Raw genomic sequence first — 13,775 nt, forward strand, 5'->3', positions numbered from 1 at the left:
AAAGCAATGAAACTGTATAATATACACGATGAGGGCAAAAGTATTGGGACACCTGTTCATTCACTGTTTCTGAAATCAAGGCTATTAAAAAGAGCTGATCCTGCTTCTGTTGGAGTGACTGTCTCTACTGTCCAGAGAAGAAGACTTTCTACTAGATTCTGGAGGAGCATTGCTGTGAGGGTTTGATTGCATTCAACCACAAAAGCGTTAGTGAGGTCAGTTTGTGTGTGTGTGTGTGTGTGTGTGTGTGTGTTAGTTAATTTTATTGATTTAGACTAAAGTTGAGGTGGCAGTTCAATGGTGGCTGCTGCCAACTTCTCCCAACCATGAAGCCACACCCCTGGATCAAACACTAGCTATCTAGAACTGAACATGCAAATGAGGACTTTTTAGACTTGGGGAGGAGCAGAACTGAGTCCCAGCAGCTGCAGCTTTCTGCTCATTATTAAAACCTACCTGATCACAGATCCTCCTCCTCCTGGGAGATTCTCTGCAGACTGCTCGCTCTCAGACTTCCCAGGAAAAGTGCTGGCTCCTGCTCCTGCTCCTGCTCCTGCTGCTGGGATGTTTGCTCCTCGTCACATCCGTCTGAAGGTCTCTCTGGTTCGCGGATCACCAGGAAGTTCTTGACAGCTCAACTGCTGGAACTTCAGGAACTCCAGATTCTGTAGCTTGGTTTGTAAGTTTCTGAAGATCTGCTGCTTTCTGAGGAGCTGAAGATGGGCGAGGGGAAAGCAGCAGAACTTTGCTCTTCGCTCCAGGACTGAGATCCGTGTTCCTCAGAGAAGGAGCTGCTGCTTGGAGAGAGAGAGAGAGAGGCTGGGACCGGGGCTGGGACCGGGGCTGGGACCGGGGGCTGGGAGCGATGCCGCGGCTCCGGGGCTCTCGGGCTCTGCTTCTGCTCTGCTTCTTCTGGACGGCGCACTGCTTCTACAAGATCCCGCTGAAGATGTTCTCTCCGGGCAGGTTGAACTCTTCAGCCGAGGGTCTGGAGCTCACAGCTTCCACATCTAACCAGACAGCTTCGAGGAACGGCCTGTCTCTGGCCTCAGATCCAGCTGGAACTGTCAACTTCTTAGACATGGTGAACAACCTGAGAGGAGACTCTGGTCGGGGGTATTACATGGAGATGGTGGTCGGGACGCCTGGACAAACGTAGGTGGTCTTTCATAACTGAGCCCCTCAGAGCCGCCCAGCCCGTCCTGCTGGACCCTGGATGAAATAAAGTTCTTTATGTTATTAATACAGAGTTTTAATAACACAGTGAAGGTCCTCCTGCCTCCTGCCTCTCACACCTCACACTGCTGGTGTGTAATGAACAGTAATCAGACTAATCACAGAGCCGAGATGAAGACCTGCTGTTTATTCCAGATGTTCTGGTTTTATTACAGTAAAAACAGCTGAGGATCAGATACCGCTCAGATCAGTGCACTGAATATCTATCCAAGTACTACAATACTATTTAATGGCCACTTTATCACAGCTTTATTATATCGCTGAACACACTGCTAAAACTGACCATCAGTATCTGTACTGGTCAGTATAAACGAATATTATTGACCCAGCACTAGATTATATCATATTTGAGTCTGGTGCTGCTGACGCTTGTGTGACGCTTGTGGAACAACAAGAAATAAGGCCTGAATCGTTCGGGTGAAAGGAACGGAGAGTTTTCACTGATGTGTGATTATTTAAAACACACACACACACACACACACACACACACACACACACTGTCTGCTGAGTCAAGATCAGCATTGGTGAGTGTCAGGAAGAGTGGCCTGATCCTGGAAACTGTGTAAGAGGGCATGAGGGCCGTGGGTCTCAGTGCAGCATGTGATACCAGCCAGTGTATGAATCCCCTCAGGCAGCAGGACCGAGACCAAGACTTCCTTGATAGGTCTGCGGTGGGTATGTAAGCTCGAGCTCACATGAGTTCACATGATGCTGGGCCCCAGGCTGGAGCTCAGATAGCCAGGCAGCTGACTGAGATTACCACCAAAAGGAGCCGCATTGGTTGGATAACTGGACTGGGTCGGCTTGGCCATTTGCTCTTGTTGTGTTCTGCTGCCAGTAGGGGTGGGCAGTATGACAATATTGTATTGTATTGTGATAAACGTTCTCATCGTCATACATAATCAATTTTTCTGGCCAAAGCGTGGCTATCATCACATCCTAAAATACTTACCAGCATTACAAAGTGTAATTAGAGCTGTTGATCTGGATTACAGAATAAAAATCACTGTTCTGCTGCTAATAATGCATTTTATCTGTGTCAAAATGTGTTTGGTGAAAATGTCAATTAAAACGTTTCATTTAGCCAACTGCCAGTCTCATGTGGAAGTGCCGAACCCCCCAAAGAATGTCAGAAGAATGTATGGGTCACTGTCATATTGCATGGTCCACTTACACCTCAGCTTCAGCTTTTAGACAGATGTTCTCACATTTACCTCACATGACCACCAGACTATTTAAATTTTAGTTATTCACTCTTGCATATAGTTTTTATAAAGAGCCATGTATTGAAAAGTTCTTTAGGGAACTGCAAACTGTTTTTTAAAGTGTTGCTTAATCAATAGCATTATCTTCAAGAGTGTGTGTGCTGACTTTGTTGACTTACTTGAGTTAATAGAGAATGACTGCACTGAGAGCCATACGCAGTGCCCTCAGCTGATACACAGGTACAGTAGAAGAAGAAGAGAATGGATCTGCTTCCTGTGAATCCTGTCTGTGCTGTTTTTATCTCTTTTCCCATCATAGTCATACACATCCTCAGTGCCCGTCCTCTGGTAATTGTGCTGTTGTGCTGCTGGATGGAGGGATTTTCCTGCCTTAAGTAAATAGAACACTTAAGCATGGGCCGGACTCTCTTACAAAAGCTGCATTTCTGGCTCCATAAAGAGGTTTAAAGACTGTGAAGAACCATTTGAAATTAAAACAATGTTCCAGAACCATGAAAGGTTTTTTTAAATAAATGAGTAAAAAATTCTAACAAATATCTATTGAAAAGGATTAGTCACACCTGTAAAAAAACAACCCTTGTTATGTTGGTGTGTGAACTCTAATAAAAGCCATATTACATTATGTCACAATAAGGTCATGTGGCCATTATCACCAAATAGTAGAAATAGTAAAGCCCCACCCACCCATGTGTTCACCTTCAGACTATGAACAGCTGTATGTTAGAGTATATAATGACGTGAAGATGGCGGCTGTTTGCTGATCTGCATGAAATGATCATTTTCCAGGCACCCGTCCCATCTTGGCCCTCTCATCCTGTCCCGGCTGACCGAGCCGAGTGACCTGAAAGAGGCGAGTGTCTGAGATCTGAGCCTCCGTCCTCAATGGATATGTAATTAATGGCACTTGTGTTAATTGACGCAGAGCTTTTAAACGAGACACTAATTGCGGAATCTGTTGAAGCTGGTAGAGGTGGCGGCTGGAGTGGTTCACATCCACTAATTGCTACAAACAGGTAGCAGATGTGTTTGTGATGGCAGAATGCCTGCCAATTACCTCAGCGTCTCGATGAGGGCTTAGACCTACCCTGCTAACAATGAAGTGGAAAAATGAGGAAACGGGAGACGATGGGGACCAGATGAACCAGTGCGCAGCTCGTCTAAACCAGTGTTTCCCAGTCAGGTCTGTGGGAGATGGATCCCAGCATGCCTGCACCAAGCATCCCATCAAATCCTGGGGTTTGGTGCCTTGCGCCACTCAGGCCTGCTAACTGTTCTCCACCTGGAAGTGTCCTGAAGTCTAAGTGTGTTCAGCCGTCAGTGATATTGTATACTATCTGATTTAACGCTGTGATTGGCTGACGTAATGTGACCCCCCCCCCAACTAATAAACATTCTATTTTGCAGAATCCAGATCTTCATTTAGTGCTTTTCAATAGAAGAAATTTCCACATCAGACGTTCTCAGATTGAAGATGAGCCATTGAGAAATCAGATGAAAGCCTAACGATTTTTATATTAGATTGTTTTAACTGATCTTAAATCAGAGAGAACCCACAGCCTGAAATCACTCAGTATCTCCCTCCCTTAGTGTTCCCTTCAAAGGATGAGCCGTTAAAGCGACCGCTGGTGGAAAAGAGCTTAACTGATTTGAATGGGACGGTGGGAGATGTTAGGCAGTGTGCAGCGTAGCGGCGCCCAATTGGTGGGTTATTATGATGGAGTTAACGATGAGGAATACCCATAATGGCCCCTCTGCCCACTCGGCAAGATGGCACTGCTCTGTTATCTCATTAGTTCCCCCTCGTTGAACCGGCGCTCAGACAACATTATTCCGACTGCCCGCTAGCATGCGTCTGCCAAACAGGAGCATATGTGGAGAGAGGGGGGGGGGGGGGGGGAATGAGTGTACAACATTCATCTTTAATAGTAAAAACAACCATTTGGTGCAAATTATTTAATTTTTTTCTGAAATCAGATCAGGGTCAGTGTCCATACAGCACCTAATATTTGATTTACTCTCCTTTAGCAAGTTAAGCTTCAACCAGATACTTTTGGTATCCTCAACAAACATCTGGCAGAACTCTGTCAGAATTGATTGAATTAAATTTGTTAGATTTTCTGCACAGATTCTTTTGTGGTTCACATAATGTCCATTGGGTTGAGGTCAGGGACTTTGAGAAGACCATTCCATATTCCCAATAACATACGTGCAGCTGTTTGAACTGAAAGTGCTCCAGGAGACGATCCTGACGTGTGTTAATACACAATCGTCCTTCTCAGATCTGCTCTAAGCTCCTCTCTGTCCTGTGTGTTGGTCAGTCCAACGAATGCTGTGAACCAGTGTGACACAGAGAAGCTCCCAGCTGTAGTCCATCATGATCACTAACAGGAAGTTGAGACATGCTGGAACTCTTAGCAGTAATCGGAGTGGATGTGTGTAACTTTGCCCCTGTGTTGATTTCAAATCAAGAAAACATGTGAGCAGGTAATCAGAGTGACCATGGTCAGACACTGAATGCCTGGATATTAGATCTGTTATTCTTGTGATTAATCGGACTCCTCTGCTTTCAGCTGAATATCCTGGTGGATACTGGAAGCAGCAACTTTGCAGTGGCAGCAGCACCACATCCCTACATTACAACTTACTTCAATAGAGCACTGTAAGATCACATCATCATCATCATCATCATCATTAGTATTATTAGTATTATTATTAGCATGGCTTTATTCCAGCATGTTGTATTTTCTCACTGTGAGAACAGTAAGCTCCTCCAGGCCGTGCGTTCGGGGGGTTTAACAGGTGTATTTCAGGGAAACGTGTGAAGCTGAGCAACACCCACCTGCTAAAATGACTGACTCATGGTCCCTCATGGCTTATGAGGAGGAAGTGTGAAGACCAACGCCCTCTGCTGTTTGTGTTCAAAATATTCTGAATTTTCAAATAATGGATAAAAGTCCTTAAAGCTGAGAACTGATGAAACAGTGACTTTACTAAACACCAGTAAATACAACCACAGACCTCGTGGCTTTGTGCCAGCACTGATAATCTGATAAACGCTGAGCTAGTTCACCTGCACCTATAAATACTGTCCCTGCTGTTCAGAGTGTAATGTTCCTAATCACTTCTGGACACAGATCAGATCTCACCAGCTTTCCCTTAAACGCAGGTTTATTCAGCCAGGAATGGTAATGGCAGGTTTTACAGCTTTCAACAAAACTATTTTACAACTTCTCCCTCAACTTCCAGCCATAAACCGAACAGCTGACCTTTACAAGGCCAAAGGTCTGACCGGTAGTAGATGGGAGACTGTATCTGAATCTATCCCAGACTTTTAGTGTTTGGTTGAATTTGTTGAAATCCGGCCTACGAGCCCCCACAGGCACTGCAGTCACTACTGTGTTTCTCAGTCTTACTAATTGTGCAAATAAATAAATAAATAATCTGTCCTCCAGATCCAGCACCTACCTGACCAGTGGCAGGTCCGTGGCAGTCAGGTACACCCAAGGGAACTGGGAAGGGGAACTGGGCACTGATCTGATCACCATCCCTCATGGTCCGAACGGCACCATCACCATCAACATAGCTGCTATATTAACCTCAGACGACTTCTTTCTTCCTGGCATCAACTGGCAGGGCATTTTGGGGTTAGCGTACCCTTTGCTGGCTCGGGTAAGAGAACAGAGCACCTGTGCTGCCATTCAGACTGATGTACAGGTGTGTGGTGAAGCACATGAACTGACGTAGATAAGGAGTAGTTAAGGTCTGCAAATACAGATAAGCTATGAATACATCATTACTCCGTGGTCAAATAGGGTAGGAAAAGAGTGTGTTGTACTGTGTGTGTGTGTGTGTGTGTACACTGATCAGCCACAACATTTACACCAAATATTGCGTAATATTGAACAGTGCCGACACAACAGATCTGGTCCATAGAGGCGTGGACTCCACAAGACCTCTGATGGGTCTCTGCTGTGGTCTCTGGCACCAAGACTAACGTTGGCAGCAGATCCTTTAAGTCCTGTAAGTTGTGAGGTGGACGGGGCCTCCATGAGCATCACTGAGCCTTAGGTGCCCCTGACCCTTAGGTCATGACCCTGACTGATCACTTGCTGCCTAATATATCCATCCCTAGACAGGACCACCACTTCATCTGTCAGTGGTTCTAATGTTATGGTTGATTGGTGTCCATCATCGCCTCTACATAAAAGCTTCTCACTTCATTTGACATGAATTCAATGTTGCAGTTGTTCTTTATATTTTATCAGATGAAGAATTTAATGAAACCATTAAATAAATGTGCCTGATCATTCCTTCTCCCAGCCCGACCCATCCGTGGAGCCTTTTTTCAACTCCCTTGTGCAGCAGGCCAACATCCCAGATGTCTTCTCTCTCCAGATGTGCGGAGCGGCAGTCTCCGTCAGTACTGCGTCAGACCCAGCAGGGGGCAGTTTGGTGAGTCTTTGCTTTTTTTTTGCTGGTCCAGCGAGAATGAAATGTTTTTACTCTGATCCTAAATCAGCTTCCCTGAGATCCGTCCCAAACTCAGCTGTTCCAGCTGTTCTCAGCTCAGCAGCAGTGCCTCATGCTTCCTGACACATCAACCAGAAGCCCTCCAGGGTTGAGGAGAGCAAGCAGCTCTGTGCTACTTGAGAAAGTAAAGACGATTCCTCTCCAGTTCCAGATCCAGAAAGTAAGAAATCCACCCAACTCCCTGAATAGCTCTGCTGCAGCTGCGCAGAATTTTCACTTTCACCACCTGGCTGCTCCACCTCTGGAGACAAGCAGCGTGTGGAGAAAACCGGAACTGAGCAAGAAGGAAGAATCCGGTGTATGAGAGCCGGAGGGCGGAGCTCTGTTAGCGTGAGCTGCTGGAGTGTGGCTGAAGAATCAGCGGGGGTTCTCGTAACGCTCAGCATGGCGTCTGTTTACAGAAAAATCCCGCCCTAAAACAAAAAGAGCCAAGAAGCCTAAAGTCCCAATACAAACGAAGCCATTACTCAAAAATACTACAAAAAACAAAACAAAATGGAGGCCAAAATCACACACACACACACACACACACACACACACGCTGCTTAAGTACCATCAGTGGCTACTTTCAGTGTCTACAGTTTTCGGGCCTCTCTCTGCTTCATCAGTATTCCCTCTTTCTTTTCTGGGTTTCAGATCATGGGAGGTATTGAACCAGCTTTGTACCGAGGCTCAGTTTGGTACACTCCAATCCTGCAGGAGTGGTACTACCAAGTGGAGGTGCTGAAACTGGAAGTTGCTGACCAAAATTTAAACCTGGATTGCAAAGAGGTACTACACGTAATTTTTTGTAAAGGGCCCAGTCCATATCCCACACTTATTAACACTGTGCTCACCAACACGTCCAGTCAATCTGACACATCTACATAGAGAGAGCGAGAGAGAGCGAGAGAGAGCGAGAGAGAGCGAGAGAGAGAGAGCGAGAGAGAGCGAGAGAGAGCGAGAGAGAGCGAGAGAGAGCGAGAGAGAGCGAGAGAGCGAGAGAGAGAGAGCGAGAGAGAGATTGATTGATTGATTATGTGAAATACTGTAGAAAGAACACACCAATCCTGCTCATGAAATCCTGAGAGGACCGCTGACTGCAGTGTAACCACAGGCTAGTTTTAACCCTGCTTCTTCCGTTCAGTACAACACAGATAAAGCCATCGTCGACAGCGGGACGACTTTACTGCGACTGCCCGCGAAGGTGTTCAGCGCTGTGGTGGAGGCCATCGCACAAACGTCACTGGTACGACCGTCTTGATGGCAGGGTGTTTTGCTTGTGGTAGAATGACTCCTAGACTCTAGAAACAATACATCTTTAAATAATTCTCTGTTGGAAAGTTCTTGATCTAAATGATCTAAAAGTGCTTTTTTCTTTGATGTTCACTTTTGCACTTTCATGATCATGGTGTGTAAAACTGTTTAGTGAATCTTCTCCAGCACTCGTGAAAATACAAGCTTTTGGATCTCATTCTTCTCCACCAGATCCAGGATATCTCCTCAGGTTTCTTCGCTGGGACCAAGCTAGCTTGCTGGGTAAAAGGAGAGTCCCCCTGGAGGTTCTTCCCCAAAATGTCAATCTACCTCAGAGCAACCAACAGCAGCCAGTCATTCCGCCTCACCGTTTTCCCACAGGTCAGATCATTCTGCAGAAAATTCTTTATCTGTGCTCTTCAAACCAGAATCTCAGAGGGGCGGTTGTTTAGCTCTTATTTGACTGGACTGATCAGAATGAATTCATTAAAGGTGAAGCTCACAGATTAGCTGTTCAGTGCATCGTTAGATGAGGGTGAGAACTGGTCCATCAGATGACAGGACAAGTTAGTGGATTATTTGGGTGTAGATGCAGTAGAGTAACTCCACCGGGAGCAGAAAGCCAGTTCAAATCTCTTGTTGCAGTAGCAGCAGATGTCAGGCTCACATATCAAACAGAAATGGACCAGAACACAGAGAGTACCTGCTGCTACAGTCATGGTCTGTTTTATGTCCAGTTCTTCACTCCATATTGTTGAGGTCTTCTCGTCCCTCTAGTCATGTAAAGATGTGCTGTCCGTTCACAGCTGTACGTTCAGCCAGTCACAGATTTGGATGGCACACTGAACTGCTTCCGATTTGGCATCTCCTCTTCCACCAACGGTCTGGTGATCGGTGCCACGGTCATGGAGGGCTTCTATGTCATTTTTGACCGTGCTCAGAAGAGGGTGGGTTTTGCAGTGAGCTCCTGCGCTGGTGAGTAGATTCACATGGACAGAGATGAAGAGTCTAATTCCTCAAACAAGTATCTTAGAAGAGATGAAGAGAGGCTCTTAGCCAGTGTAGATATATGACCAGTCCACAGTGTCAGCGTTTACACACTCCGCTCCTACAGCCACTCCTCCTTTTTTCCAGAAATGAACGGTGTTCCAGTGGCCGAGATAGCCGGACCCTTCCCAGCAGATGGCGCCTGTATAGGCAGTTTCCCGCTGCAGGAGCCTCTGCTGTGGGTCATAGCCTATGCCCTGATGGGGGTGTGTGCGCTGGTGCTGCTCATACTGCTGATCCTGCTGGTGGTCCCCTGTCGGCGCTGGAACAGAGACGGAGAGATCACGGACCAGTCCTCGCTGGTACGCCATCGTATCAAATGATGTCAGGCCACCGACTCGGCCCAGTTAGCACTGAACAGGCCTGGGGCTCAGGAGACTGGTGGACCACACTGTTCTGGTTGAAGCTGGGTGGACTTTCCTTATTAGTAGTCTTGGTCATTTCTGACTGTTTGGTCACTCGACATCTTCAGCACTGAAGCAGGAAACTGCTGACCTCACTAAACCCTGAGGACTCAAAGCTTAGAGAGGTTTTCCAGTGTTTTTCCACCTAATATCTCCCACATTTACAGCAGGTGCTTAAAATCGTTTAGAGAGTTCTGTTCTCACTGGGTTCTGTTCTTACTGGGTTCTGTGTTCGTGTCTGAAGTAATCAGCTGTACACTGCTAATGTCACAGAGATTAGGATGAAGAACCAAGGGTTAAACCGTCCACAAGATTTCAATGAAAAGCCAAACTCTCCATCTCACTAAACAGCCAATCAAAGCACTGCTGGAAGAAGGACCAGGTCAGTCTTGAGCGAAGGCGTCCTCTCCGAACGCACAAAGAGAGAAGCAGCGGAGTTAAATCCATGCTGAAAACTGAAACTGCTTTTAATGAAGACTGATCTGATCTGGCTCCTCTTACTATTTATTTCCCTTCTTCTTGTGTAATGAGTTAGTATTTGTTAGATATTTAGATATTTGATGTTGAATGTACATGTCGGATCAGTTTACACATCACTGATTACTCTTCAGCACAGCCGATGGTTAAACCCCACAGGTTTTATTTAATGCTTGATTTTTTTCTTCTATTAAACACATTTAATGATTTTGTACAGTTCAGATACATGACTGTGTTTTGATTGTATTACAGGTTATTAAAAGCACATCGCCGATCAAACATGCACTTCATAGCATATATAATAATAGTTGTCAAATAAAAAAAGAACTGCAATAAAATGTGTCAAATTATTGTTTGTTCTGTTAGTTTTTTGTATGAAGTATAAAACTGATCAATTTTAATTGAATCATTAAATTAAGAAAGTTAGTTTTAAACTGAGAGTTTAGTCTTTCATATTAGAGGGCCATATCCGTAACGTGCCGCCAGGTTATGATTTAATGATTCACTTCACATCAACTCCTTCACTGGTTAGTAAAATACCCTCCCTACAGCAGTGTGTGTGTGTGTGTGTGCGTGCACGCGTGAAGGTACTCTGAAGGTAATTCTGTTCTGACACACAAAGCTATGAGTGATATTCCGGCTGGTTTAAGGTTGTGTTGTGTTTAATGAGAGTGATGTCTTTTTCAGGGCTCAGTTGCTTTGTACACGTCCATCCCACTCCTTTGAAGTAAAAATTTCATTTCAACATAAATTCTAAATTTTTTATTTGCTTCTAAAGTGAAAATAAAATCATTAAACTCACTGAACACGCTGCGGAACACCAGAATACACACACTCATTTAGTTTATAAAGTAAAAATGTTAAAGAAAATAACTTCCTAAAGGCTAAAGCTAGACTCAGTAGCATTTACTTCCACCAAGTACAACCTCGGCTGATTTTACTAAAACTGTGTCGGAGTAAATTTCGAGCAGATCAGCCTCTGCTGAACGGAGCAGAAACTTCAGGTGAAACTGAGGAGAACATGAAAGCAGACCTGCCCTGTGTCACACCTGCCTGCTCAAACACTGCAACTTCAGCTTCCTTACAAAAGCTGCACTCTGACCCTGGTCACATTCCTTTACTTCATTAATTAGAGCAGATCTGTGCTGCAATGGTGGCGAGAACATTCCCCTGTAAATCCGGATCAGAACAGAGCAGAACTTCTCAAAGGCAGTTTGGTCATGTACAATACTGCAGTTGTGTATATATTACATTATTACTATGCATCGTCAAAGCTGATCACGATAAATGATCTTTAAGTAAGGGGGCGATACTACAGTTCTATAAAGTACTGCTGACAATTAATGGTGCCCCCCACCCCAAAAAAAATCTTCATCTATACACACGGAACTGAAAAGGTGGTTCAAGAAAGAAGTGCAGAAAGAGCTTCACAAACCCATTTCTTTAGTATTGATCATTTCAGACTGAATGGAAGTGTACCGTCTGTTAGAGATGCAGGGGAAAGCAGGGGTTATAGAGAGGCTCAACTCTACATCTATACACAATACAGTGAGAAAATCTTGACTGACTGAAACGCTGCGATTATGAGAGCTGTGGCAGGAGCGTGTTCATGAATAAGTGTATGAGCTCAGTATGGGATCTGTCCTCTGTAAGAATGAAGGTATGAATGTGTTCATCTTCCTCTTCCTCTTCTCCAGCTGCACATTCTTTAATCTCAATCTCAGAGGTCACTCTATATAGCCTCCACTCCAAACAGGGAACTCCAGGCTCACAGCTTGAGGCTGAAACACAAGCCTCAGGAACCTCAGACACATTAAGACTATCTGTAAAACTACGGTCTTCAGTCAGCAAGGCAGGCGCTCAGATTATAGTTTACAATAAAACACCAGTAGAAACAGATTCACTTACTGCAGTTCGCTTCATCGGGTCCAGAGGAGCGATCTGCTGTACCGTTATACCACAGCTCCTTCCTAATGCAGTGACCACCACCACAGTTCACTCCAGAAGCACAGCCAGACACTGACACAGCACAACACAGCAGCCTCACAACACGCCTCATTTGCATATCATGTGTTATGGTGATATATTTGGAAAATATCTCAATATAGAATTTCATCAGCTCCACCCAGCCCTGGATCAGAGTCTCTCCTCAGTGTTTAAGATGTTCTGTGTTCTGCAGTCAAATCAACACTGGGACTATCTGGGGAAAGATGACAGTGAAGAGGACGAGACACTCACAGAAGTAACCCAGCAGAGTTCCGGCAACCAGCAGCAAGAGAAGCAGAGTGACCGCGATGGTGCGGACGTACCTCCAGCACTTCCTCCTCCTCACTGCTAAACATTACAATAAGAGTAATTACAGTCACACTGGATTGCCCCCTGCAGCCTGTCTACTTATTTATGAATAATAATAATAATAATAATAATAATAACAATAATAATCACAATAACTGCATTAGGGGAATGTAATTTCTTTTGATATTTCCTGTAATTAATGAATCAGACGATGGTGTGTGATGTGTTCCTGATTTACCACCAAGAACTTGTGGAAATCTCTATCTCTATAATATCTTTAGGTTTTTTCCACCGTCTGAGGATTCAGCTCAGTGTAAGGAATTCTGCCTTACTTCCAGGGTCTGGTTCTGGTGCTGGAAGAGTCTGGATGATATACTGAGGCTGATCCAGGGCAGAATCCGTCTCAGACTGTCTGACTTTCTCAAACACTGGGATAAAGTATATCTACAGAAGGAGAATCAGTGGATGTACTGATGTATTTATTTTAATCCCAGATGAAACAGAGAAACTACAAACAATAACTTAATCATATAAATACAGTAAAATGCAATATTCAGTATGTTCAGTATTTTTGGATTTCTGTACTTACACCACCGTCCATCATCTTCTTAAAGTGGCGCAAGAGGCCTGGTGTTGGAAATGCTCTTCAGAGGGTATGTAGGAGTTTAAATATGACCCAATCCTGCAGCTAATGTTCCAAAAATAATCCAGTTATTTCCATAACTGATCCATTAATAATTTGTTTTTTCTATCCTATCCTCAACCTCATCAAGATGCAGGTTAGAGCAAAATTGCTTCAGAATCCCTTAAGAAGAAGAAAGTAATAATAATAATAATAATAATAATAATCATCAGAAACTCACCAGTGACTGTGGCTCCTGATTTCAGAAAATGGTCTGCTGGTCAGGTGGATACAGGTTTCACCTTTTCTTTACACCCGTTAGTACCACTCCTCTTTAGCTACGAATGAGTGTTTACTGTCTGTCATTCTCAATAAAGACTAATGCGAGAGAGAGAGAGAGGGAGAGGGCTGGTCAACAGCACACTCTGCCATTTTTTGTATAAAAGACTGAAATAAGTGGATCAGATTTTCACTGTAATATTTTATTTAATTTTATATTCTTTCTCATTATTGTACATTAATCATGAACCGAAATATTTTATAGTTCATAAATGAAAACTATAAAAGACATCCTTTACATTGGCAGTAAACATTCAGTAACAGTGCAGTAAAACTGGAATTACAGTAAATCAGGAAATCACAAATTATTCAGGTTTAACGGTGATAGATTCTGAACTCTGCATTCTGGCGTCTGCAGTGACG

General features: G+C 44.3%; 1 protein-coding gene across 1 annotated transcript; it reads left to right on the top strand.

Annotated features, from left to right (window-relative positions):
* The first annotated feature begins 409 nt into the window (after positions 1–409).
* On the top strand, positions 410–10,494 carry bace2 (beta-secretase 2). The gene is made up of 9 exons (XM_072672063.1): positions 410–1,155; positions 5,032–5,121; positions 5,915–6,131; positions 6,783–6,914; positions 7,629–7,763; positions 8,119–8,220; positions 8,460–8,609; positions 9,035–9,203; positions 9,363–10,494. Exons 1-9 carry the CDS (start codon positions 866–868, stop codon positions 9,596–9,598), a joined length of 1,521 nt encoding a protein of 506 aa, XP_072528164.1. The 5' UTR covers positions 410–865; the 3' UTR covers positions 9,599–10,494.
* Positions 10,495–13,775: the final 3,281 nt, after the last annotated feature.

Source organism: Salminus brasiliensis, unplaced genomic scaffold (genome assembly GCF_030463535.1).
Source record: "Salminus brasiliensis unplaced genomic scaffold, fSalBra1.hap2 scaffold_157, whole genome shotgun sequence".
NCBI lineage: Eukaryota > Metazoa > Chordata > Actinopteri > Characiformes > Bryconidae > Salminus > Salminus brasiliensis.

What these genes read in the sequence shown, in the direction of transcription:
- bace2 (XM_072672063.1), top strand. Translation starts at nt 866, where the DNA reads ATGCCGCGGCTCCGGGGCTCTCGGGCTCTGCTTCTGCTCTGCTTCTTC. An exon ending in ACTTACTTCAATAGAGCACT is followed by an intron (nt 5,122 to 5,914) that starts GTAAGATCACAT and finishes TCTGTCCTCCAG; the next exon opens with ATCCAGCACCTACCTGACCA. An exon ending in CGTACCCTTTGCTGGCTCGG is followed by an intron (nt 6,132 to 6,782) that starts GTAAGAGAACAG and finishes TCCTTCTCCCAG; the next exon opens with CCCGACCCATCCGTGGAGCC.